Source organism: Vanellus vanellus, assembly GCF_965231255.1.
Source record: "Vanellus vanellus genome assembly, chromosome: 13".
NCBI lineage: Eukaryota > Metazoa > Chordata > Aves > Charadriiformes > Charadriidae > Vanellus > Vanellus vanellus.
Window position 1 is genome coordinate 1,691,696 of NC_138918.1, and position 27,252 is coordinate 1,718,947.

The 27,252-nt window shown below is 45.9% G+C and overlaps 1 protein-coding gene across 1 annotated transcript; it reads right to left on the reverse strand.

Moving 5' to 3' along the window:
* Positions 1–901: 901 nt before the first annotated feature.
* NDFIP1 (Nedd4 family interacting protein 1) lies at positions 902–18,583 on the reverse strand. The gene is made up of 8 exons (XM_082490054.1): positions 18,419–18,583; positions 8,690–8,777; positions 7,368–7,498; positions 6,354–6,441; positions 6,049–6,173; positions 4,101–4,167; positions 3,384–3,489; positions 902–1,069 (listed from the first exon to the last, which is right to left on the reverse strand). Exons 1-7 carry the CDS (start codon positions 18,461–18,463, stop codon positions 3,386–3,388), a joined length of 648 nt encoding a protein of 215 aa, XP_082346180.1. The 5' UTR covers positions 18,464–18,583; the 3' UTR covers positions 902–1,069; positions 3,384–3,385.
* Between the last annotated feature and the right edge of the window lie 8,669 nt (positions 18,584–27,252).

A 27,252-nucleotide genomic window follows, 5' to 3' on the forward strand; every position in this document is an offset into this window, starting at 1 on the left:
CAGGCTGACACCGAAGACTGTCTCAGGGTTTGAAACCCCGACAGACACCATGGAGATCTGCGCTCCACCTTCTGTGGCAAAGTAATGAAATTCCCCCAGATCATCTGCATTTGAAATCAATAGCCAGGTGCAATAAAGCATTGAAACTAAATTAAACACTGCTCTACAGGAAAATTTGCTACATAAGTGACATTTATTAATGTTCTGCTATATTTACAGTTTTAACATAGTAAAACTCCGAAGTGAATTACCACTTGGCAGAAAGCACGAAAGTGCACATTCAATCTACATTTATAACGCATCATAGTCTCTGCTAACACAAATTATAAAAGCGAGAATTACAGGTATGTTAGGAATTGTCTCAAAAGTCCCAAGCCAAAGGAAAAAAAAAAAAAAAAAAAAAAGGCCTTTGTTTTTGCAAGGTAATTTTTTATACAAAGTTGCAACATGACCTTTCAGTTTTACGCTACCAATGTGTACCGTGAAAATCCCTATATAGTCCAAAAAGTAGGTAGTACGAAATTAAAGTATCCTACCACATAGAGAATATAGACTATTAAAAAAAAAACAAAAAGAACCTAATACTCTGCCACCTTCGGGATAACAGCTCAAGACCCCGTACGGTGGCTGCCGGTCCCGAGGCCGCCCCTCGCCAGCCCCGGGCAGGACGGGCCCCGGCTGGAGGACCTGAAGCGAGTCTGTCCCCTGCTGGCTGCGGGGACAGGGCTCGCGCTGCCCAAACCGCGACAGAAACCATCCACAGAAGGTTTTGTTAGCACGTCACAGACTCGACTGCAATAGCTTTTTCAAACATTAGCCACTAATGGTTCGATGATTACAGAATTCTGCATTAATTATTAAAATTTTACACCTAGAAACAAATAGAAAGAAATGCTTCTCCTTTTTTTTCGTTTGTTTCCAACAGTACTTTTATTATTTTTTTTTATTTATTTTAAAGCAGGTGATTATTTTTTCTTCTGCTCCAGAGTCTTGATTCACTTCCTGCAGGTGTCCTGTTGCTTCTTGAGGGAGAATTCACTAACGCAGGAAGACATTTGCCAGAAAACATCTGTCCGAGAAGGATATTGGATATTGAAACTATAGTTAGATTGTTATTTTGGATAACAGAAGGATGTAGTTCACAAAGAGTGCAGGATGTCTAAGGGCTTATAAAGTATCTCAGTACACAATGACGTGGCTCTAGCAGAACGCTCAGGAGTTTTGCGCATATTTTACAGTTTTGAAGAGTTTAAATTCCTCAGGGGAACACAGACACTAAATCCGGCAAAGCTGTTAGAAACACCGGCATAACAACATGCGGGTGCATGAAATCACACTGCATTGGCACTACGAGAACAACATTTGACGCAGTCTGTAGTCGCTGCATCCCCCCAGGATGACTGGGAGTTTCGTACCTTGCCACCGAGCGCTCCGGCGGGAAGGAGAGCGCAGCTCTCGCCAACCGCCTCTCCGGCCGCGCTGGACACGGCTCTCTACCCCCACACCCAACACAAACCACCGGCACTCGTCGTGTGGCTGATGCGCTCTGCCGAGACGCTGCCGGGGACAACGTCCGTTACCGGCACACGCAGGTGGAACACTACATACCAAGCTTTCGATTAGATTCATTTTCACCGGTTATTATCTTCTGGTTTGCACTAATTACTCCTCTCCTCCTAATTTTCTAAAAATTATCCCCAGTCTAAAATGAAAAAGTTCATTCACCATGCTCGCTACAAAAAATCTAATCTTCAGAACAATAATACACTGAAAATCCAAGTCTTTTGTGGTTTCCCTGCTCAGACTTTAGGATTAAAGATTTATTTTCAGGGGAAATGTCAAAGTTTTAATATTTAGAAATTATTCTGGACGTTTATCTCAATATATCTGAGAGTGCTTTTTGAAAGCTCTAAAATGAACAAAAAATAAACAATCAAATAAATAAAAAATTATGAAAAACTCTGCACCTCCGTCCTCACAAGAAAGGAATCGAGCAAGGTCTCTAAAATTGTAATTTCAAATTCCAAACAGAGCAAAAGCCTGCGCGACAAGAAACCACATGGCTCCTTTAATAAAAGAAAAATTAAGTTTCACTAAAGAAGCAAAATAAAAAAAAAATTGCTCAGTGAGAACAATCTACAGATGACAAAGCTGTTGCTTAAACGCTCACACTACGTGACCATACAACTGGGGGAAATCAACCCTCTGGTGACTCAGCAGGAATTTGAGAGGATATTACAAATCCTGGAGGAGGTCGTAAACCATAACTTTGTTAAACAGAACTGAAATGCTTAAATAAATTGACTGAACTATTTTTACACACTATCACCAGTGGAAAACTCAAGCTGGAAAACACTGCACAATGCCCGTTTTGTGTAGCGTGTTCTCACTACAGACTAGAAACGAAGCAGAATCTTACGTAATTTGCAGTTTCTAATAAAAGGGAAGTGCATGTGGAAAATCAAACCGTGGTTTTAAAATCTGAACAATTTAATGACCCCCAATTTGAAGCTGGGGTTTGTTTGGTTTCTTTATACCACTGTCCCAGCTGCAACTGCCTCAATCCTGTCTTGGGGAAATTTAGTGTTATTCTGATATTTCTAAAGGGAGCATCATGTTGCACTCAGCATCTGGGAAGCAACCTATTACAGGATTTCCTTCCCCTCAGGGAGGGACAGTTAATGCCAGGCCATTATCTGCTGTGAGCAGGAAATTATGCTAGAAGGGTTCAACTGCTTAAGTCTCCTTCTTTAAAGTCCCATTAAGAAGGCAGAAATGTTAAGGTTCGGCCTTAAAGCGAAAGATTTTTAGGCATTAAGGTTTCCAAAGGATGTTCAGGCAGGACAGTATGTTCAAGTATGTGGGAGGGGTTTTCAAAGAGCAAAGGTGTGTGAGGGTTTCATTTCTTCAGGAACTTGGCAGAAAATTCAACCGGCACGCAAAATTCAGACAAATTGTTTTTTTCTGGGACAGGAGCCAAAGACACCGGTACAATCTTCTAACAACATTTTGTGACCTTACTCATGTTTAGGACACACCACCTATTTCAGGCACGCTATTTATTCTGAAAAAGGCACACCTGCCAAAGACAGTGCAATACCAAGGGACAAAGATTTTGTTCTTATAATTCAAATTGTGCAATCTAATGAATATTCAATTCCTCAAAGCAAAAGCTCAGGAAGAAACATCAAGTATTCCTCTGCTCCCCACCAAGTCAGTCTAGACCCTGTGGGAACAGGAGCTGCATAAGGGATACCAAGAACAACTGGTTTCTGCTGCCTTGTGTTCTAAAAATATTCAAGCAAAGAAAAGTCTAGCCTAAAAGAGTCACTAAATGGAGTTAAAAACAAAACAGAACAAATTCAGGAAAGCAGAAAGCTTACCTTTAGTAAATAAAGAGAACTCTGGTTCTGGGCAGAGTGGAGAAAGTATCTGGCATCTTCCTAACCTTTGCATAATTAATAAATCCTCTGAGAAACAGCAGAAAACCTAGATTGAAGAAACACATTTGTCCAGTTAACATAGGTTTTGCTTCTCAGAAAGAAAAGGAGCAGTTCAACTCACCGTTCCTAGTACGGAGGGACCTAAGTCACTGGGATGCACAACAGCTCATTAAATACAAGAATTTTTTTTGGTATCAATGACACCTGATCTTTCAATTTCATGCAATTTCAAAAACAAACTTTCCTTAGCCATTCACAAAACTTTTGACTCCAAATGAGATCCAGCTACTTCCAAAGGAGGGAAAAAAAAAAAAAAAGAAAAAAAAAGAAAGACCACAACACACTCTTCTATTTAAGATACAAGAACAGATACAACATCAGTTACTATGAAAACAAGCATTATTCTCTTCTTCACTCCTTCTGGATGATAAATAGGATGCTGCCACCAAGAAATGACAACTAAAGGACAGTGTTTATGTGTACCTTTAAAAGGTAGAAGGCATTCAGTAAGAGCACTCTTACTGAGGGCTACATTTCAGTTTTACGTCTATACACACATCTTTTAATAGCCAGTAAAGCTATGCTCACAAAAGCCCTCATTGCACTTTACAGAGTTTTAAGCATGCATTCCCTCTTCCTCCCAGAAAAAATACTCACCTAGTACAAGGAAGACCCACCAAAGCCAATACTGGCCATCAAAGTAGCCAGGAAAATAGGTGGAGAACTAAAAAGAAGAAAAAAAGAACAAAAGGAACAAGTTGGAGCACAAGGCAGTTTCTAAACCCAAATCTATTCTCACCAATTTCAGCAATAATCAGATCAAGCCTGCTGCATACAAGACAGCGTACAAAATGCTGCATTTCATCAGCTGCACAGGCTGCAGGGAACAAGCTATCTCCACAAACTTTCCTCTAAGGTTCTTCTGCATGTATCAGACGACCTCTAACCAAGGGGAATGGAACAGGTTCAGTACCCAGGCAGGAACTCTTGCAGTCAGTGGAGCAGAAAGACACTACTGTGCAAATACTCCTATTTTCCCTGACGTCTTTGATGCTTATGAACCACAGCTGCAGTTCCTGACAGGGAAGACCAGGTCTGGAGCACTGCATCACACTAATTACACAGTGAGGTTGGATAGTATAGCAAACAAAATACAGCTGAAAATGAAATCCCATATCTGTGGAACCTTCTGACACGATTTTCTATTGGAAAAATTACTGCCTGTTGAATGAAAGGCACCAGCAGTATTAGAGCACTCAAGTTCACTATGTCAGTGATAAATACAATATATTTTTTTTGTTTGCATCCTATTCAAGTTTAAAAACCTAACGAAATATAAGCTTGTTAACAAAGTTTAAATCAAATCCACAGTTAAGGTCACCTGTTTCACTCACACCTCTTAATTACAAGATGACCCCCAAAAAATCTTAACTTTCTACAGAAAGAGTTGTTGAACAGATGTAAATACAGATGCTGTATTTACAAATTACAATTCTTAGCCCAAAGAGACTAGGTATGAAGTGACAGCCCTAATATTAACACTCTCTACTTCTACTTATGCACAACTACTGAGGTTTTTTTATTGAAATCAGAATTTGGGCTGGGATGTCTGTGTGCCATTTTCACAGACACCTTCTTTCCATGAGCTCCAAATAAAGCTTTTCTGATATTTTCTCACAGTCACTCCAAAAAATAGTTTGATTTTTTTTTTATTTTTCATTCCTTCCAGCATCAGCACATCTATAGCCCCTTTTTTTTTCCCCCCCCAGAAAGGTTTCTCTTTCTCCCCCTCCAAGTTTTAAAAATACTATGTCAGCTTTACGTGCTTCTGTGGGCAGAGGTCTGTGCCCAGCAGGGGCACCCAAGCTCCCGTAACCCAAACCAGCTCTGATCCGTCACTCCATTCCTCTCCCTGCGGGATCCGGTGGAGGGGAGCCCGGTGGATGTTTTAACAGCCTGCATATGCCCAGAGTTTATACATGGAAATAAAACAAAACAGAAAAGCCTGCTTCCTCTTGATCCCCTGCTGCTTGTGCCACAAGCATGTCACACCAGAGGGCACCAGCGGGCTTCTCCCATCACTGCGACAAAGCCGTGGCTGCCTCTTCTTCCTCCAGCGAAAAGCAAACCTCACACCTCCTAATTTTCAAATCCCTATTTCCCTCTTCTCGTCCGTCATGCTCACGGCTATCCCACATTTCAGAGAATTATTTTTTTTCAGAGGAGCACCTAAGGAACATCATACCAGAGAGAAACATCCCTACGCTGACGGCAGAGCTTGCTTTATCTGGATAAGTGTTTTGCAAAGATCAGATCATTGTTACTGCTCAACACACAAACACATTTTGATCCAACACAGCGTCTCTGCCAGAGAAAGCGATACTTGGGTGTGCAATCTTTATTCTCTTTTATTACAATAATAATTCCAGCATATAAACAGGACAGAATGATGAAAAAGCTCTGTTCTCAGTGAATAAGGGGCTCAAAATCTATTCTGTTATAAAAAGGTAAATTTATAACTAACCTCAGTATAAGGGAAATAAAAACAAGCTAGGGAAAAAGAGTACTAGTGTCTATGTACATGTTTTTGCACTATACAACTTACCCTGACAATAAGGATCCACTTAATAAGAGACAGACCAAACCCAGAAATGGCCCCATATCGTCCTGCAGCTGAAGTAGTCAGACAGAAAGACAGGAAAAATCCAATCCAGTTGAAGAGGAATGCCACTAAGAAAGCAAGAGAAAAGCAGCAGGTCAAGCCCTCTTTATATTACAAGGCAAAAAAAAAACAACCGTAAAATCTTTGCACGCAGGTTCTTCCTGGTGCTACATAAACGTATGTGTGAAAATAACTCTAGCTGGTTTGGGTCACTGCCTGAAAAAAAGTAAGTTCCATGATATACTTACTGAAGAAAGTTAGCATGAAAATGCCATCGTTTCCTATCCTCAGCTGGTCAGTGTCATCAAAATCATCCCGTGTCACAAAGTCATCATCCTGCAAATCAAAGGGAGGCAAGACGTGAGTGGATTTAAGTCATTCCAGTCCATACAGCAATCCCAGTTCCACATGTGGCTCTTCAAGAAAGGGACAGCCAATTGTACAGCCCGCAAAAAGCAGTGTACGATGGAGGGATATAAAATGCTCCATTTACATTTAAGGTGAGCCCCCCATGGGGGCAGGTGGACTCCAAATGCAAGCAGGAAAAAATCCTGCTTCTCATCCTGAGATGATGCAGGGAATAAAATACTAAGCCAGTGGTAGTATTTTTTTTTTTTTTTAATATAGTCAAGGTTGGGCATGTTCTTGTTCTCACTGTAAAGAATTCCCTACTCATCAAAAAAAATAAACTTATCATCTCAGCAAGGAATCTGGCTTCTATGAAGTATAAATAGCAGTAGATATTTAATGTTAGCAGGAGTGGAAGAAGAGGCCGAATAAGAGATAATGTTGAAAAAAACCCCTCAAAATATAAAAAATGAAAAAATAATTATTCTGACAGAATGGTTTTACCATCCTTGTATCAGCTACACTGACCTCTGGAAAAGTCAACTAAATAAGCAGCAGGAGTATCAGAGGTAGATACGCTAGATGGCTGAACAATTAATCCTAAATTTTCTTTTTAGAAAAAAAAGACAGTGACAGTGCACACAGATACTGTACAGTTCCTCTGTCAGCTTGCCAAACTAATCTGGATAGCACATGCTGGCATTACGAGATGTCTTACATCATCATAGCTGCCCAGAGGAAAATTTAAAAAAAAAAACAACAAAATCAGCCACAGAACTCTTCGGAGCATGTAATATCACCACCCAGAAAGCTTTAAAAAAAAAGTCATGGTCACGACACTCGATCTGCAGGAGTTAAACCGGAAATTCTACAGAAGAATTGTGACAGACATAGAGGCAGGCAAGCGCACTCACCCTTCCAGGAACCAAGGGAATTGTAGCTTCAGCCTTGGTTCTCTCTGCCTCATCGTAACTAGGCAGTGTTGTGGCCACGTTGTAAGATGGAGGCTTAGGAAATCCTGACTCATCCTTGTAGTCAAAATAAGCTGCAAAAAAAGGTTATATAGAGGGTAACTTGTTAGTTCCTTAAAAACACTGTATTGGGAACGAGAAGTGTTTCAGATGACTTCAAAAGGCTCCAATATTCCCGACTGTTGAAACCTGCTCCTCCTGTCCCCTCCCCATCCTTCCTGCCTCTTGCCATCCCAAACCAAAAGTGAAAAACACAGGAGCGCCTTATCTAATATTAAGTAATACACAGAGCACTACCTTAATGCGCCTGGCTGTACTTATTTTTAAAACAATGAGACATGCCGTGTCTCTCCCGACGTCAATAAACAGACATAGTCATATTTTCAAATCCAAGTGGTTTGATTGAGTCAAAAAAGGATCACTGCGTGTCTCAGGCCCCTGGTCACCAATTTTTCCAGGGAGAGACTCCAAATTGTTTTCCGATGGAGGGGAAAGGGATTGGAACAGAAATCAAACACAGCACTTCCGAGCCCCAGTCACTGAGACACACTAAGGAACTAGAGCCAGTGGGACATCCTTACGCTCGGCGTGCCAAGGCAGGACACTCAATAGGCAGCTTGCAAAACACAATATTCAAACTTCTATCCCAAGCTGGCTGGCTGTTTGAGAGACTGACAGTACAGTGCATTTTATTCACAAATCTTATTCAAACAATTGACTATAAAAGTTCTGGAGGGAAAAAATGAAAATATTTACCTAAGTCAAAATACTCTGATATATAACCAAGCTGTTATATGTAACACTGTCTGATATAGACAAGCTGTTTTGCTAAAAGCTATTAGCGACATGACAGTGCAATGATTCAGAAGAGTATAATCGTTAAGTCCTTAGTTATTGAAAACTGCAGAAAGAGTGAATTCTTTAATCCCTTTTAAGTAACAAGTCCTTTTTGGAAGGAGCACAGCATCATCCAAATGCCAAATAATGAGGGGAGAACCACAAATCCTCGTAGCACTTTGATTTTTAACTGTCTTCAATCTACTGAGAACACTGTGAAACGTAACTTGAACACCGCTTGACGGGATGACATCAGATGAACGTAGCCAAAATGCATCTTCTAAACCACAAGTTACAATAGTGTCTCTGGATCAATTCTGATCCTTCACAGCTTAGGTAAGGATGCTGCAATACCGTCCGTCAATAAGGAGAACAATTAAGCAAGAACAGGAGAGCAAACCTAGCTACTTCCTTTCAGTTAAATTTACCTGTATTCTCCGCAGAAATGCTGCTGTAAGGCGGAGGGGCATCATTCACCACTGCTGCAGCTTCGCCTGGTTCCTCTTCATTCTGCAGCTGAACAGACCCACACACAAGAAAGGTTAACGGGGTTTCTCAAGTTCTGTGAAATTACCCCTGTAGTTTTAATGGCACATAACAGATTCTTCTGGAAGCAGACCGTTCTATGGCACCGTGGGACATTCGAGCAGCTGCTCAGCTTCCCTCTGAAGCACTCCCACTTGAAATGATCAATATGCCATCTCAGTTTTAATGTGTTTTTAAATCGTATCCTCACACACCTGGACTTCGACAAAGCACAGCATACATCTTTTCAGTACCTTTCCATTTCCCTGGCACTCTCTCAGATTCCTCAGCTCACACTGCTCAGGAGCTGCAGTTGCATCTGTTTTAGTCGCAGAAACAGCAGGAGATACCCAACAAAAGATTCCATTGCTGCCTGCGGCTTTGCTAAGGAAAGGTTTTTTCATGGATACATTACATAATGACACCTGTAAGTACGAATCTTGCCATTTCCCTTCAACCTTTCACACTGTATAATTAAAAAGGAGACAATTTATTTTGGGCACTGTGCTTCCCACAGGCTCTGTATAAATAACCATACCGCTTATCAAATATACAGTGTCACTTGCACAAAGCAGGTACGCAAACGCGGGCTTTGATCAGGAAAGCTGACAATACCAGGCCAGAAGAGTTCAAAGCAGAATGCACCAGAAAGTAATTTACAAAATCAGCTGCCATTTATTTTTTTTCCTTGTTCAATTTCTCATCACCTCATCAACAAAGAAATTGAGTTTTGATGCAGAAAGACAACTCATTTCAAAAAAGCACCTTGGGACTGAACCGCTTGCCTGAGCAGAGAGGCACTACCCTCTTTTCTAACCACCACAAAACAGCAGCACCCCTGCAACTTCTTCCTAAACATCTTCTTGAACCATCCCTCCCGCACACCCCTGCTAACACTCTTGAAGCCATCCAGGACATTTTGCTTTCTTTTCTTTGGAGAGACATGTTGCCATTCAAATCCTTCCCAAACCTGCATTTAATGCAGGGGGGTGGGGATATGTTCTTATTTCACTTGTATGTCTCATCAAAATAAAAACAAAACAAAACAAATCAGCTTACACTTCTAAATGCATGTCTTGTTTTAGACATAACCGTTCAGTGTCTTGGATTTCATTACTGTTGCTGCTTAAGATCAAAGATCAGACTACATCCATGTCCTCTGTGAAAGTCAAAGCCAAAACTTTTTCAGATGTTTCAAGTGCAATTCATGGCACGTTTGCATCCAAACCACAGCTGCATGTCGGAACTGTGAGACATCCGAGTCCCACAGCCTTGCTGAGAAGAGTGTGGATTGTCTCGTTTTCTCTGCCGTTAACTGGACAGCCGCACACCTCCCCCGCTGCACAACCGTGAACATGCACGGAATGGGGAGCTGCAGGTCAGTGGTACACCGCACTGCGGCCGGATACAGTGTCCCGCTGGCCTTCCACCTCCTCGGCGAGGAGGCTGCCGGCATAGCTGGTGTGTCACAACTGCCTATGCCAGTTATGTCCAAGCGATTTTAAACATACCTGCTGTTAAAGGAGTTTAACCTAGTAATGTTTAAATGACTTGGGTTAGCAGGCAATGACACAAGCAGCTCTGCTGGCAGCTCCAAGGGGTCGGCCAAGGTGGGCAAAGGGAAGAAATGACACTGGGAAGCACTGGTCAAAGTTCAGCAGCACTGTCACCCACTCCAGCTGTACCAAAACAACAAACCACCACAGCCCCGTACCCTGTTTCACTGGCAGATGAAGCTCACCTTGCTACTCTACCAGTGAGCCTCCATCCTCTCCCAGTCACCTTTTCAGAACAGGGGAGGTGGAAAAAAACGAGGGAGCTGGTCAGCCCCAAGCTTTCTGGGTAAGGACTCCCCACATGGCACAAAGCTGAACCACTTCCTTGAAGGAGGAGAAATTAAGCGATCCAGATGAAAATTTAATCCGTTATTATACCAAGAGCACCTCCTAGCACAGGTGCTGTGGCTGTCAGCAAGAGACATCTAAAATGCTGGCCCCTGCCAGATGTGCACCCACACCAAATCCATCCCTCCCGGCGCCCAGAGCGGGGCCATGCGTACACGGGGCGGAGGTGCCAGGTACCTGCCTCGATGGCTGCAGCTTTAATTAGCCTCAGGGCACCAAATAATTAACAAAGAAGCCACAGCAACTCCTACAACAGCAATGCATCTTCATCATTTTCAAACCAGCTAAGTCAGCATGAGCCGATACCAAGAAACAAAAATGCCTTATTTTATAAGCCCCATGGAGTTCAATCATTAGAATAAAATGCAAACTAACTTGTGAAGTAATTGTCTATTAAAATAAGCTTTAAAAAAAAAAAAAAATGAAAAAAAGAGCACAGTGCTGTAGAAATTCCAGAGCAGCCTGCACACAGCACGAGAGGGCAACCTAAGGCTAACCCAGTAAAATGCAGAGTCAAACTAGCTGAGGCAGTCTCTCCCAGCTCTGCAGCCTAGGAATTCTCAGAAAATGCTCCACCACGCTTATTTTCAGTCTATCCATGAAAATTCAGTACTTCTCCCCTTTTTTTCTTCCACCTATCCAAGACCTATTCTATCAGCGAAGGAGGAAAGGCTCCGACACAGGGACACGCTCTGGACACCGCATTCCCTGCATTACCTGCTCTCCTCGTGAGGGGGTGGCAGAAATTAAACCCCTGATGTTTGTAATAAAGAAGACATATACAAACTGAAAGTACGGCCACCAAGGAGGGGGAAAGGAAAGCACTTGATGTGACAACACTGCATGAGATGAAACAAAGGAGGACACAGACAGTTGAGTGCAATATTAATTCCTACCACTGAATTCTTACAAGGTTCTTCTTTCAAATAGTAAAAAGAAATACATATTCTTGCAACTACCTCATGTGGGAGAAAGCAAGCTGAGCTTACTGCTGGCTTCAAACCACTACAATTCAGGTAATGACAAAAAACTTAATTACTTTTTAAAGTTAAGCTAGAAGCTGTAGAAGGCATACAGTTACACAAAACAGATTTTTCTTCTAATGGACAAGGTACACAAATGCCTTCCAGCCTTTTTAGTGGTTCCAGGCATCTAAAATTCAACTAAGTGCTTATTAGCAAAGCAGTACAGGTTCATGTGACAGGAAGAATGAGTCATCATTTGCCTCGCGTGGCCCAGCGCGTGGCCCAGCACCGCGGCACCGAGCTCCCTGCGTGGCCCAGCTGCCTTCTGCAGCACCGGGTACGTGCGACGAGGGAAGGCTGCGCGACTCGGGTCTGCGGGCAAGTCCCCCTTGGGCCACTGCCGAGGATCTTCAGAGCCCAGAGAACCTGGGGAAAGCAGTGTTTGACTGATGTCTGTTTTGCTGAGGCTGTGGGGTATTCTTTCTCTGAGTCACTGATGGATTTTAGCTTTTAAAGGAGGATTCTTGTATTTGTGGCATTAAAAAATAGGCAGTCTTTACAGGAAGGTATACAGTTATTAAAACAAAAGTTTGGCTGTGACTTCTTCACCGGATTGCTATAACAACAGAATGCTGCCTGGCAGAACAGGATAAAACCTTGGGACTTTTTTTTCCCCCCAAAAAAAACATACCATCAGAAGCTTGGCTCTGAGCAAGACATCATCTCTGCCACTTCCCTCTGCTTGAGACATATCACGTGTAAATACACACAGCACAGTAGCATTAAAGTTCAAAACTTACAAAACGTTTTGAAATATTCCCATGTAAACTTTGAAGAAAGCATTTCCAACAAATATACTTGTTAATTCTTCCAAATTTTCTAAACTTAGCACGGGAGCTGCTGACAGTTTGGGATCTTTTTTTCTTACCCTCCCCTTGCCCCAAATCCTTAGGCTGCAGGCAAATATTCCTTACACTACATCAGCATTACTACAAGCTTCACCTTAGCAACATATCATCAGTAATATGTTAACTCAGCTATGTATAATCAAAGTCTACTGCATTTCAGTTCTTATTCTATGTTCTGGCACGCAAGGTAGAACTCCACAGAAATCCCACAGAGGAATTCTACAACGAAGACAGCCCTAATCAGATCTCATTTTTGTTGTTACTATGGTTTCTCAGATTTCAAAAAGGCAGATATTTAGGCTTATGACAGAAAGAGAATCAATTTTTTTTTTTTAAAGGCACTAGGATCGATTTTTTTTTTTCTCAGAACAATGAAATCATAACCCTTGCAAGCCAAATGTTAAAATAAATAAATAAACAGAAACGAGTAGCACCACTAAATTGGAGAGTAAGCCGGCAAGGCAACAGCCTGCCCACAAAAAGGTTACACTTTGTTCCTATTACAACACTCCTTACTTTTCTCCTTTTGTATCTCTGACCTTTTGGAAGCAAATTAAAGTTGCCGCCAACTCTGAAGAGGAGGAGAATTATTTTTATTGACTTATGCTTCCCTTTAAACGTACCCTGATTAGAAATCCTGACTTTTGCCCAATGCTGTTGCAGATTCCTATAACTTAACATGAGTTTATAAATCAGCAGGAATAACGATAAGCTATTAGACAAGTCAACCCACACGCATCAGTCTCTCCTTGATGAGCAAATAACTGTTTTCTCTTGTAAGCACTTCCATCTCGCTTAACCGACGGAGAGTGACAGCTCCGAGTGACGCGTCTGCCCCAGCTACCTGCGCCCAGGCACAGCACAGTGTGTCCTGCGTGGCTCTGCAGGACACGCTTGGCAGTTACGCTGTCTAACCAAACCCTGCACCAGGAGATGCTGATGTTCCTGCCCAAGCCTTGCACTGGGGAACACATTCCGAAGCACTGAAAAACGTGCCTCCCAAAAAATCCTTTTTTTTTTTTTCCCCAGCCAGAGCAGCTCCCCACCACATGGCAAGCACATGGCTGCACCCAGGCAGCGGGATGCATGGGCCAGGACCACCACCCAGTGGGAGCATCCACCCAAAGTGTACGTTTGCAACAACCCTCTCAGCTACCAAGGTAAAAACACACACCAAAATGGCTTTACGTCCATCAAAAATATAACCCGTGCTCACGAGGATGTTGTTCTTCACTGACTCACTGCAGTTAATGGCCTGACAACGTGGAAATACACCTCAGTCCTGGGAAACATGCTGATCTAATTCCCTTGCCTCTGTTCAAACGGGGAATTATACTGGTCTGGCTAGACTGTAAACAAGCACTTGGGCCAGCACAAACCTGTGCACAGACTGCCCTTACATTTCAGCGTTCAAGACCTTAATACAGAAGAAGTAGGTTTAAATCTTAGATAGCTGTAATTAAATTTCAAACACTTAAAAAAGCCTAAAACATTGTGCCGCCATATATCAAATTTGGATATCTCACAAGAAGAGGCAGACACAGAATGAATAGATATATCTTAATAATGATTTTTTCTTATTAGTCACAATGATGAATCAGAATACACACACACACACAAAACTTTTGCTACTTGCTTTCGGTATGGCTCCTTTCAAAACCCAATGTCAAGCCCACACAAAGAGGTACCACTTAACCACCTGAAGGCCTGAGGGACTGTTCCTACCCCTGCATCCCAGATGGGGATACCGAGCCCCACTGAATTTCAGTGATGACAGAAAAATCACCAAAGCAGCCCAAGTACAAGCCCAACACAATCCTGATACCTAAGATTTTTTAAAAAAGTTTGCATGCAAGGCTATTTTCTGCTCTTACACAAGCTACACGATGATACTGGACTACTGCTGTCTCACAGCATTTCCCAAGTCCTTTGAGTTTCAGCGACGGAATCTATTTTTACTCTGTAATTACTTTTTCACATAGAATGACTAAAACCTTGCACACTCACCTGGCAGGTACCGCTGCCTACAGAGGCGGGTGTTTCAGAACAGAACAGTGAGACTTCAGCCACCTGAACACAGGCCGGGCTGGACATTGGGCAGCTTCAGACAAAGCGTGCGGTCCCCATCGGCTGCAGCAGAACGTATGAGTGGCGGCTGTGCAAGAGACCTGATTTTCCTCTGCAACTTTTTTTCAATCTTTACTGTTTTTATGCCAATGGACAACTCCTATTCTACTTGTCTGAATACAAACCAGAAAATAAATCAAAAAATGTGAAAACAACCCATCCTGGTAATTTCCTTACCATTCTTATCAGTTGCCCGTACCATTAGCAAGCACATCCAGGATCTCCAGCACACTACCAGTATCTCACCAAGGAAACAAAGAGCCACTGATATCACTAATTCTAATTGCTGTCATTAAAAAAAACAGTATATTCTCATCTTTTCATTTCGATCTGCACGCCCATTGCAACTGAAAATTAAATACAAGCTTAAGGTAAGGACAAAGTGACAACTGACATCTGCCTCCCTGTTTCACTTCAGTCTTCCCAGGTATTAAGTAAGCACTGTGGTCCTTCACAGATTTAAACAGTGTTCACACTATACCTTCAGCAATATAATTCTTCTACAGTTTCACTGAAAGAAAACCAAACAAATGGAAAAATCTTCTTTATGTTTTACATAGACACCTCCCCTTACAAAATGATTCATGATCCATGTAAGCCTTCAACAAGTGGAATGGGAAGAAATATCACTAAAGAAGGAACACGTCTTCATTATTTAAACACCCACCATTTTCTAGGTGGGTTTACATTACTCATATACATCACATACGTTTTCAAATGCTTCAAGTAAAAAGCATGCCTCAGTTAACATACAGTGTAAATAAACCTATTAAAAGCCTGGCTATTTTTTCCAGAATGGAGGCCAGTTTCTATTCTAAGGAATAAGTTCTGCCACTGAACTCATAATCCAGGGGTTATGCTCAAAAGGCTTTAAAGCCACCTCATCCTAACGACATCCCCGTATAACTTTCCCAAAGGCAGGCCTGAATGACGACAGCCTCCCAGCATCCCTTTTTGGGACACTGCACCACCCAGAATAACGATTCCTTCCTCCCAAACATCTCCCATTCCCACCCCCACAAGCACAGCCCCGGCCGGGCAGAGCCAGAACCAAAGCCAGCACTCTGCCCCGGTCACCCTGCCCCACTCCCGCTCACCACCCCAGCACGTGCTCCCGACGGAAGGGGCCAGGGGAAGCTGAGATCCTCACTCTGGAGTTCTAGCTTTATTCTTCATCGAGCTGCACTTCCTCAGTATATTAAATCAGACTGCCACATCATGCAAAGGCGTCACCGCAGGCTATTTTTTATCAGATTATCTAATGCCTGAACAAAGCACAAGGGCTAGAAAGTTAGGTTTAGAAAATAAATCATATGCTATTGTACATGCCTTTAACACCGCACGTATCAGTGAACGGTCACAGACTGTGAGTTTGCAGCAGAGGAGGCTGCTGGGGGAGCACGGCCCACTCCCCCACCCGCAGAGCAGCGTGGGCTGAGGAACAGGGTGGAAGGAGAAACACACAGGTTTCAAACTCAGTTATCAATTTCTGTTGTCCTCAGATTATTCTCATTAACTATCACCTTTTTTTTTTTCTGAAAATATACACACCCAGGGAACCCTACCACTATTTTACACTTTGAAATAGCGCCCACACCTCAACAGCACTGCTCTGACACACAGGTCGATATACCAATAACACTTCCCGAAGCCGGGGTTACCCGACCCTGGTGTGCTCGGATGGTGTATCACCTTTAGCTGTACAGGAACCACCTAGTTATGTGACAAACTCCACTAACCCACTACCCCTCTCCCCCCCAAAAAAATTACCAAATTTTTAAATCTCAGTTCTCCTCCACTGCCTCACAATCTAATAAAGATAAAACGAGCTTGTTCTGCATTTTTACAGGATCCAGTAAGTAGAGGCAGCCTGTATTCAGCTCTAGCCCTTATGGTTATCAATTCACTACAAGTCCTTCTTCGTTGGCATACAATACGTTCGTTATTTGTACATTCATACACCCAATAAGTTTCAATGTATGGAAAAAAACCTGACACATCCAATGCTAGAGAGACTCTCCCACCCTCTCGTCCCCTCTTCATCTAAATACCAACTCTGCATCTTTAGTTTCACAGCTTGCAGGGATTTTTGGAGCAACACAAGCATTAGGAGCCAGTTCAGCAGTAACACACTTTACAACAACACAAATACCAGGCTTCTGGCAGAGGGTAAGGAAAAAAGCAGCAATTTCTAAACAGATACACAAAAGTAAATATATTTCTATGCGAGTTGCTGATTCCGCACTCCAGTTACACCAGTCGTTTCATGGGGCCTCCATTATCTGTTTGTCTTTAGCAGTATAAATCCTTTGGGGCACAGCCTGCCTCCCTAATCTCTGCAGTGCCAGGCAGTTACGCTCCACAGCCAGAGCGGTGTCTGCTGTGTGTCTGTCAGATGTGTTAGCAGGATCTGGCAAAACGACAGCTTTACACATTTCTCTTTAAGGAAACCAGGATTGTGCTTATCGGTAAGGTACAGAGTCATTGGAGAGCAACCCAATAGCATCTTTCGGCACATTTTGTCACCTATCTCCACAGGCTCAAGGCGATGGGACACGAAACTAGATCCCTTTGTAAAAGACCTTTGTGAAGACGTTTGTCAGGGCCAACACAAACGGCAGGACTCTGATGGGAAAGGCGATTAGTGAAGAGACCTGGTTATCTGTACCTGCCATTTCCAAGAACAACACAACAAAGAGATTTGTCTTCGTAAGTGAACACATCTGTTTTGCACAGAGTGAAAAAAAAAAAAAAACCTTAAGTTTTACTTAACATTTCTAGTGTGTAAAAAAAAAAAAGACCCCGAGCTGTCATGATGAGACTAATATCCCATCCCAATGGGAAGGTGCATCTCGGATTCTGACGAGAGAGAGCCTACCCACACTGAAAACGAGACCAAGGCAGAGTCACAACACTGTAATTTATTGTAAGAACCTCGGTAAAGCAGGAGAGTGTCGTGTACCATTTCAAGGGATTTCTCTCCCTTACTTTAAGCAAGAAACGTCAGAAACACGCGTGAGCCAGAGCCGAGTCACAGAGCGGCCCCGACCGACCCCGAACCCTTTCTGTGAGGCTGACGCTCCTGACAAGAGACGTCCTCTCCTTCAGGAGGCGGGGAAGGGAGAACGACCCCGAATTTACGAGGGAGCTCTGTTAAGGACAGCCTCTGGCCTAGGGGGATTTCAGTCTGAGCCAGAGGGGTCTACAGGTAAAAGACGAAATAAAATTAACGCTAATTTCAAGACTAAGCGGAACAATTTCGCCCCTCGAACCGGCGGGGACAGCACCCAGCACACAAGGTCGCCCCGGCCCCTCCGCCGCGCTCAGCCCGCCGCCCTACGCCGCCGCCGGCCCCGGGAGCGGGCAGACAACGGGCCCCGGGAACAGCCCGGGGCAGCGCAGCCCCGGCCCGGCCCGGCAGCCCAGCGGGGCCCTCCGCGCCGCAGCGGGCAGCCCAAGCCTCCGCCCCGGGCGCTGCCGGAGGCCGCGGGCCCGCCCGCTCTCCCCCTCTCCCCGCAGCGAGACGGCGGCCCCCGCGCCCGCAGGCCCCGCGCAGGCCCAGTCCCCGGGAGCCGCCCGGCCTCAAGCCAGGGCTGAGGCGCCGCCCGGGCCCCAGGCCCCGGCCGCGGGGAGAGGCGGCGGCAGCGCCCCCGGCCCCCCAGCGCGGCCCTGGGTTCCTTCTCCCCCCCCCCCCCGGCGCGGCCTACGGAGCTCGCCGCCCCCCTCACCTGCTGGTACCGGCCGCTGCTGGGGTCGGCGGCCGCGGCCGCCATGGCGCTCGGCGGGGCGAAGGCGAGCGGGCGGGCGGGGGGGGTCTCGGCGGCGGCGCTGCCCGGCCGCCTCCCGACGGGCGCTGCGGAGGCGGAGGCGGCGGCACCGGGCGGCTCCTGGCTGCGGGCTCGGCTCCCGCCCTCCGCCCGTCACGCTCGGTCGCGCCCGCCTCCCGCCCCGCCCGCCCCGGGCCGCGTCCTGCCGGCAGCCTGAGCGCCCCGGGGGGGCAGCGCTCGGCGGCGGGTCGTAGAATCGTGGAATCCTGGAACGGTTTAGGGTGGGAAGGGACCTTAAAGATCATCCCGTTCCACTACCTGCCCTGGGCAGGGCCACCTCCCCCCAGCCCAGGTCACTCCCAGCCCCGTCCAACCCGGCCTTGAACACCTCCAGGGATGGGGCAGCCACAGCTGCTCGGGGCACCCTGCGCCAGGGGCTCACCGCCCCCACAGCCAAGAATTTCATCCCAATATCTCATCTAAATCCCCCTTCTTTCAGCAGTTGACACACTGGAGGGGAGGGATGCCATCCAGAGGGACCTGGACAGGCTGGAGAGGTGGGCCTGTGCCAACCTCGTGAAGTTCAACAAGGCCAAGCGTGGGGTCCTGCACGTGGGTGGGGGCAATCCCAAGCACAACTCAGGCTGGGCAGAGAATGGATGGAGAGCAGCCCTGAGGAGAAGGACTTGGGAGGGGGTGTTGGTGGGGGAGAAGCCCCCCATGAGGCGGCAATGTGCGCCGGCAGCCCAGAGAGCCCCCCGCCCCCCGGGCTGCATCCCCCGCAGCGTGGCCAGCAGGGCCAGGGGGGATTGTGCCCCTCTGCTGCGCTCTGCTCTGCTCTGGGGAGACCCCCCCGCAGCGCTGCCTCCAGCTCGGGGGGTCCCCACGGCAGAAGGACACGGAGCTGTCGGAGCGGGGCCAGAGGAGGCCCCGGAGATGCTGGGAGGGCTGGAGCCCCTCTGCTGGGAGGACAGGCTGGGAGAGGTGGGGGGGTCAGCCTGGAGAAGAGAAGGCTCCGGGGAGACCTCAGAGCCCCTTCCAGTGCCTAAAGGGGCTCCAGGAGAGCTGGGGGGGGGATTCTGGATCAGGGAGGGGAGCCATGGGACAAGGGGGAATGTTTTTACACTGGAAGAGGGGGATTGAGATGAAATACTAGGAAGAAATTTTTCACTTTGAGAGTGGTGAGCCCCTGGCGCAGGCTGCCCTGAGAAGCTGTGGCTGCCCCATCCCTGGAGGTGTTCAAGGCCAGGTTGGATGGGACTTGGAGCGACCTGGGCTGGTGGGAGGTGTCCCAGCCCAGGGCAGGGGGGTGGAACTGAATGGTCTTTATGGTCCCTTCCAACCTAAACCATTCTATAAGTCTATGATATATACCTGTCACCTATCCCCGTCACCAACACCACATCATTGTGCCAACACATGCCCACGCTACCGTTCCCAGCAGGCAGAGAAGAGGCCTGCAACATACTGCACTGCAGCTGAAGCAAACACGAGATGTTGGCCAACTCCTCCAAAAGTGCTGTCAGATCTTTCATATCCACATAAAGCAGATGGCGTCGCATATTCAAAATCTCATTCCAAAAGAAGCATACATAGGAAACCACACAGAGATAGAAGTTTGTTTATTGAGGGAGTTTTTGCATTGAATGTTACACTGGTTAAGAGACTTTCCAGCTTGTGTAACCTTTACATTCTACATAGTCAGGCTTGTACAAAACTACCCACATCAATCCCTAAGGTTGATGAGACTTAAATATATCAGCTTTAGGATGAGGAAGGCTGAATCAGCCCCACTGGGATTCCAAGCTGCAAATTCAGAGAGCTGCAAGCATTTAAACCTGAGGACATGCTTTTGAACTGCATACTCAGTCATAAATACAGGCCTTAATGCTCATTATTCAGTACCATAATCAGGTTGGTTTGGTTGTTGGGTTTTTTTTCTGTATTTTGCCTTTGCAGGAGTAGACAGTTCATCAATGTGTAGTGAGATGAATGAACATCACAGTTCTCGTGTTGAAGGAGAGGCAGGAATTCTAAAGGATTTTAGCCAGGCATAACCTCAAAGAGTGACTCCTGAGAATCGCTGGAGACATAAGGAGGATGCAGGTTTCTTGCAACACAGATACCTTTGAAGGAGCTGGACTGAGAGCTGCAGGCACTGGCAGACTCTCTGGTTTCACCTTTCCGTAAGATTCACAATTTGCACTAAGAATCTCTCTGCAGTAAGAAGCTGTCCTGATGACATGCACGGATTTACTTGCTGTTGAGGTGAGATTATATCCCTAAGTAAGGCTATAGCCACAGTGGTAATTAGCTGAACACTGATTGACTTGGACATCGTAGAGACTAAAATAAGAAGCAACCTGTACATGTCCTCAGAAAAGATGGTGGAATGTATCCTGAAGAAATGGTGAAACAGTTTGTGTCCAAGCCATTTTGGGGCCAGCTGGAGGCAAACCACCACCTAATTAGGCCATCCTGTCTGAGCAAGAATAATTCAGGAGGGGTAATGGCAATTTCTTCCAGTTGCTTTCTGTGTATGTATTTTATTTTCTTAGGTGGGGAAGCTCTGTAGAAAGATGATGCTGTGGTTACAGTGCATGACTGGTTCTGCTTTCATTTCCCACATGGTTTTAGGCAAATCACTTCATGCCTCTGTGTTTTCTGACTTTTCCTGCAGTGCAAAATGTCTTTTCTCCCAAGAGACATTCTGAAGCTTGAAGTCATTGCTTTTTAGTCACTTCCGCACGGGATACACTGTGAAAGTATTTGAAAGTAATTGAAAGTATTACAGAATTGCAGTACAGTGAGTCTTCTGAAATCCTAGCACTGTACAAGTGTTCCTTTAATTATTGTGTATGACTGAGCAATAAAGGGAACACTTTTAATCTACAATTTGTAATAAATATTGAACTCTAAAAGCTAAATAATGGACCTCAAAGGCAGGGCGTTTTAAAGCTCGACTAGTAAGAAACAAGAAGGACATTTAAACTAGATTTTTCTTTTAATCTTTTAGTGATAAATGACCCAATTAAGAAAAAAGCAAAGACAAAATGTTCACATGAGCTAATGGGTCAAATTGTACCTCTGAAGCTCTCTGGTTTAATAGCTTAATCATATGCAAGCAGGCTGCAACTGGCAGGTTAAGAAAAAGTAAAAGTGACAATGAAGTGTTGTTCACTAAAAGGCTGGATTATCCACCCATGCGCAATGCTGGGCTCAACGGAGACAGAAACTTTGTGACGAGTCTGATCCAAAAGCCACTGGTATCGACAGAAACTTCACCATGATGCCCACAAAACCTTGACGGAGCGCTGTCAGCCTGGCTGGGAGTGGAGCTGCTGCTGTCTGCTTGGTTCCTTCAGTCCCAGCAGCTGTTTGTAGTGTTCACTGGTTGTCGGTACATTTACACTCTTATTGAAAAAACCTTTGTCATCAACTATAAATAATAAAGTAAGCAGTATTGCTGTGCCTCTAGAGGCACACATACTCGATATGCAAGAAATGGAATCACAGGGTTTGAATATACATACGTGTCATGTCTTGTTTTCACACTGTGGAATAACATCCTGAATTATAGTTGTATAATTAGGCTGGAGAGATTTGTTAAGGATTAATAAATGCTGCCTAACAGATGTTCCTCCCCAAAACATCACGAAAGATGTCTGCAACTGTGAAAATGTAAAGGAAGGGCAAGAATCATAGAATCATAGAATCATAAAATAGTTTAGGTTGGAAGGGACCTTGAAGATCATCTAGTTCCAACCCCCCTGCCCTGGGCACGGATACCTCCCACTTGACCAAGTAAGAAGCAGGAGATGCGTCTCTCATATGTAGTTAACTGTGATATAGCTGTCAATTGTTTCTAGCAATCTACTTATCTTAATATTTTGTACTCGGTACCACATTGTATTTGAATCATCTTTTAGCTTTTTTCCAGTCCAAAGCTTTACGGACAGAGTACAGTAGTATTTTTGAGTTGGTTTAAAACCATGTTACTAATGTATCTACAGCAGCTCAGGGCCTCACCGGGTCTTTCTGGTTCTGCTGCCTCTTCAGAGAAACAGAATTGGCGATGACCACAGTCTGTGCAACCATGAACCCCAGCTGTTTCACAGGCAGCGTGGCTTCACACCTCTGGATGTGCCTGCCTTTATGCTGCCCAGTCAAACGTGCTCTGACACGGCCTCTAAAAGCAGTTGGGGGCCCCTGGCCCGAAGCCCCACAACAGCCCCTGGCCAAGCAAGCTGCCAGCCTCGGCAGACGGCGGGTTCCCCAGCACGGCAGATGCAGGCGTGGACCTCTGTACGCAGCTTTGAACACGCACGCAGATGCAATTTTCCGTGACTGTCTGTTGTAACAACAAAAGCTGCTCGGTCATGTTGGGTCTTCCGTAATGAGGAGTACCTACACAGCGAGCACAACCGCGCACGCTCTTACAGCCCAGGCTGAGCTATTCGTAAGCAGTGCCTTGTTTACTGGTGCACGGAATTCCGCCCCAATAAGCCATAATGATTGTAAGGAAGGGGAATGAAGATAGCAGTAGCACTGAGACGGAAGACTCTCCCAACAGGACTTCTCCAGAAATTCAGCAGCAGATATTGAGCGATGAAGCCAAGCGTGTGCTGACTGGCAACAGAGCAAGGCAGACAGCTGAGCTCCAAATTGCCTTCACCTAGCATAGCTAACTCTGTTAGAGCTGGGTTTTCGGGGCCCTAACTCACTGATTTCACCAGTGATCTTTGTTGCTCCATTATTTCTTCAGCCTACTGGAGAAATCACAATTAACCAGTGGTTAATTTAATCTTGCCATCCAGATTAAATCCCTTACTGCATAGCCTAACAGTTTTTAATCTGGTGAGGAGTGAAGCCCTGCCAGCTTTCCCATGGGAGCCTCGTCTGCAAAAACGGGAAGGGGCTGGCACTCGTGCTCTCCGGAGCTGCCTGCTCACCCACTGCCCTAGCACATTGGCTTGCTGTGACCCCCTAGCAAACTCCTCACTGGGATTTGGGTGCTGCTGGGAGAGCTAAGCAGTGAGCAGGGCTTGCAGAAAAGAGCAGCTCCCATCCAGATCTATCCAATGTGGAATCTTGTTTCTCCTTTTTTTATAAATAGGGGTAAGAAGGTAAGTGGACCATGCTGGAGCAGGAAGAGGTGACAGATGGTGGATATTAAAAAGACTCTTTAATTACAGTATTTGGAGAGAGGGTCCTTTATGGAGACAATTTTTTAATTGTTGCTTTTTTTAGGAAAATAATCCCAGTGCTCCCAAACAGTTCCCAATAGCAAAAGCCCTGGTCTCTGAGTGCTGTTAACTCTAATCAATGCAACACAGAGCAAAAGAAAACACTGTGCTTGTTAGAACTCCTTGGTTAAACTTCAACTTCTTCCGCAGAGAAGTGTTTGTTTCCTTCCATCTGCTGCCTTTGCAAGAAAGGAAAATCAGCCTGTTCAGATACCAGGAAGTTCTTCAACATTTGAACAGCTAGCTGTAAACGCAGAAATAATAACATGCATAAATTATCATACCTAAAAATACCCTGCATGCTAGTTACCCGTATAACCCAGCCCTGGAGCAAATCCTAAGTAATGTAAGACTGCGTATAGTATGCAGATACACGGGATGTGGGCAGAACAGGGCAGCTGTGGCAGCAGATGCACGTGCCTGGCTCTTTTGCACTGTTGTAGTTTTTCCCTCTCATCAAAACATGTTTTGCTTTTACTGGGAGCTGCCGGCTGCCTCCTACATCTTTGTGCACCATATCTGCCAAAGCCACTTGCAGAGGAGATTAAAGTGAGAGCCAGATCCTTTGCAATCAACAGAGACCCAAAGCATTTGAATTTAAACCAAATCCATCCTGACACTGGGGCTGTGTGAGCAGCACGGTAGGATGCTGTAAGGCTGATCCTCAAATGCAGCAGCTCTCCATACCTCAGAGGGGGCAAAGTGCAGTGGAGCAGGCAAGGCAGGCATCAGGGGATGGGGTGATGGCTGTTCGCAGGCCGCTCTGATGGCAGACAAACCTGACAGCCTGCAAGTCACCGCAGGGAGGGACACGGCTGTTGCCCTACAGCTTGCTGCTGCGGGAAGTCCATGGTGTCTCTTGCAATCAATTCCTATGCAGTCTGTGCCTCCAGTATTTGCTCTTCAGAAATCTACGAGCCCTCACCGCGTTTCCATGGTAACGCTGAGCGATCCGATGTGGGTTATCTGCAGAATCGAGGTGCTGGTGCACTCTCCCTTCCCAGCCCTGCAGCAATTTTGGCTTTGCACACCAGAAGCTGCAGGTGTGCTGCAGTAACGGTGATGTATTCTTCACCACGACTCCCACATCGGCATGCAGGTTGGGACGTATGCTCACCAGATTCCCTTTGTGCCGGCAGTACCTGGGGAATGGACCGAAGCGGCCTCAGGACAGGGACTGTTCAGACCTCAGCCAGGTCCCCGCTGCCCCTCCATCCCAGTGGAGGCTCAGCCCCCCGTTTAGCTCAGTGGTCCTGTGCCTATGAACCCACCAACACTGTAATCCCTGCATTTGTCTACGGCACCGATGAGTCTATCACACTGAGATGACCCCGATGGGAAAATTGGAAAAGCTGTTTCACACAGGCTGTGTGAAAGCCCAAGCTGCCCTGTACTGCTGGAGAGCCGAGGATGCTGCTGCTGTCAGCTCTTCACCCAGCACTACAGCCACCGAAATACTTTCCTGCCTGCTGGCTAACCACTGCTGATGGAAACACATGGTGCTTTCAATTTATTTAGTCTCTGTGGCCTAAAACTCTTCCTGTATCCGACCACAGCCGTCTGGCTACGGCCCGTCACACCCATCATTCCTCATCCAAATGCAAACCAAGCCAGGGCTTCTCAGCTTCCACGATGAGACAGTATCAGGAGCACTCAGTCTAGCCAAGTCGTTTAAATTATTAAAATAAGAAGGAACTGCACAGGCTGGTTCCTAGCAAAGCAATTTCTATATTACTCTTTCTTCTAACGAAGGTGAAAAGCTGTCTAACTTTGAAGTAAGAACTTTGCATCTCAACAATGAACCAAGACTTTGCAAGGAGAGGTCGTTCATGTTTCCATTACAGCTTGAAGGCAGACAGAGCAAGAGCAGAAAGGTCTTTTGGGGACACCACTGGTGTCAGGAGCAGCACAAGCATCCGCAGGTCACGGTCTGTTCATTGTCCCTGCACCCAAAGCTCCCAAACAACACCAATGTGCCCTGAAGTGGGTCCCTACAGAACGCTGGGAGTGTGAGAGCTGCTGGTTCCTGCCCAGACACGGCCAGTGGCTTCTCTCTGGGGATGGTGGGTCATGGCCAGATGCCCAGAGCAGCTGAGGGGCCAAGTCAGGGGGATCCCTGCAGGGATGTGGACTTCCTAGCAGCAGTATGAAGGAATAAGGACATTTAGAGATCTAATTGCCTTTTTAACACATTTGGGGAAAACGTCGGTTCCCAAAAGGCATAAAGCACTTTTCCAGTGTTCATAACTGATGTCAAAAGAATATGGCTAAAAAATTATGTAAGCGCTTTGTACAAAATTGTAATAGAACTTTGATTGAACTTTAGCTGAACTCCTTAAATTAAAACTTAATTGGGCCTTTTGCACCTGGACTAGATGTAGAAACAATTAAACTTAATTGTGTCGTTGTACATCCACCTGGACTAGATGTAGAAACAATTAACCGAAACTTAGATCAAAGAAACTGAATTGCTGAAGGATTACCATCTCGAGAGCTCACTGAGGGTGAACAAGGCCCTGGAGGCCGTGTGCTCCTGATCTCTGATCTGAGCGTTGGACGACAAGACGTATCGTCTTGGGAATGGAGTTGAGGTAAGAGTGTGTCCGAGAGGAGCCTGAGGAGGTTATAATACTAAAACACACACCCTCTTGTAAATAATGAGCATGCTAATTAAGGGGATCTCCCAAAACATTTTAAAACATTAACTGGAATGTATAAGTATGATGAGGGATGGTAAAGGGACTGTTGCTCACCCATTGACTGTATCTCATCGCTGCGAATGTTGACTGTCAGAGATGTGCGCTGTGCTGGCCGGCGTTAACCGCCCGGTACCCGATTCTGCACAACTGAAATAAAAGACAAATATCTTGATTCAGTGAGTGGATTTGGGGCAACGGAGCTGGTGAGGGGTCTGGAGCACACGTCTGATGAGGAGCAGCTGAGGGACCCGGGGGTGTGCAGCCTGGGGAAGGGGAGGCTGAGGGGAGACCTTCTCGCTCTCTACAGCCAGGAGCAAGGGGGAAGTTGGTCTCTTCTCCCAAGGAACAGGTGATGGGACAAGAGGGAACAGCCTCAAGTTGTGCCGGGGAGGTTTAGATTGGATATTGGGAAAAATTTCTTCATGGAAAGGGTCATCAACCATTGGGACAGGCTGCCCAGGGCAGTGGTGGAGTCGCCATCCCTGGAGGTGTTTAACAGAGGGGCAGACGCGGTGCTGAGGGACGTGGGTCAGTGATGGGTTTGGCAGCGTTGGGTTGATGGTGGGACTCGATGATCTTAAAGGTCCCTTCCAACCTCGACGATTCTATGATTGTTTTTTTGCTCACCGGGTGAAAAACCGTCATTTAGGGACAATTTCGCTTATTTGAAAGGACGCTTAGCAGCCCAAGCACGTCCTTACTGGGTGTATTTAACAACTTATTTCCGTTCTAACCCCGAATTCTGACCTGCGATCCCGGCGGGGCCGGGCCGGCTCCTCCCGCCGCCGTGAGGGGCCGGACCTGGCGCTCACCGCCCACCGGCGGGGCGGGCGCGGAGGGCGGCTGTGGG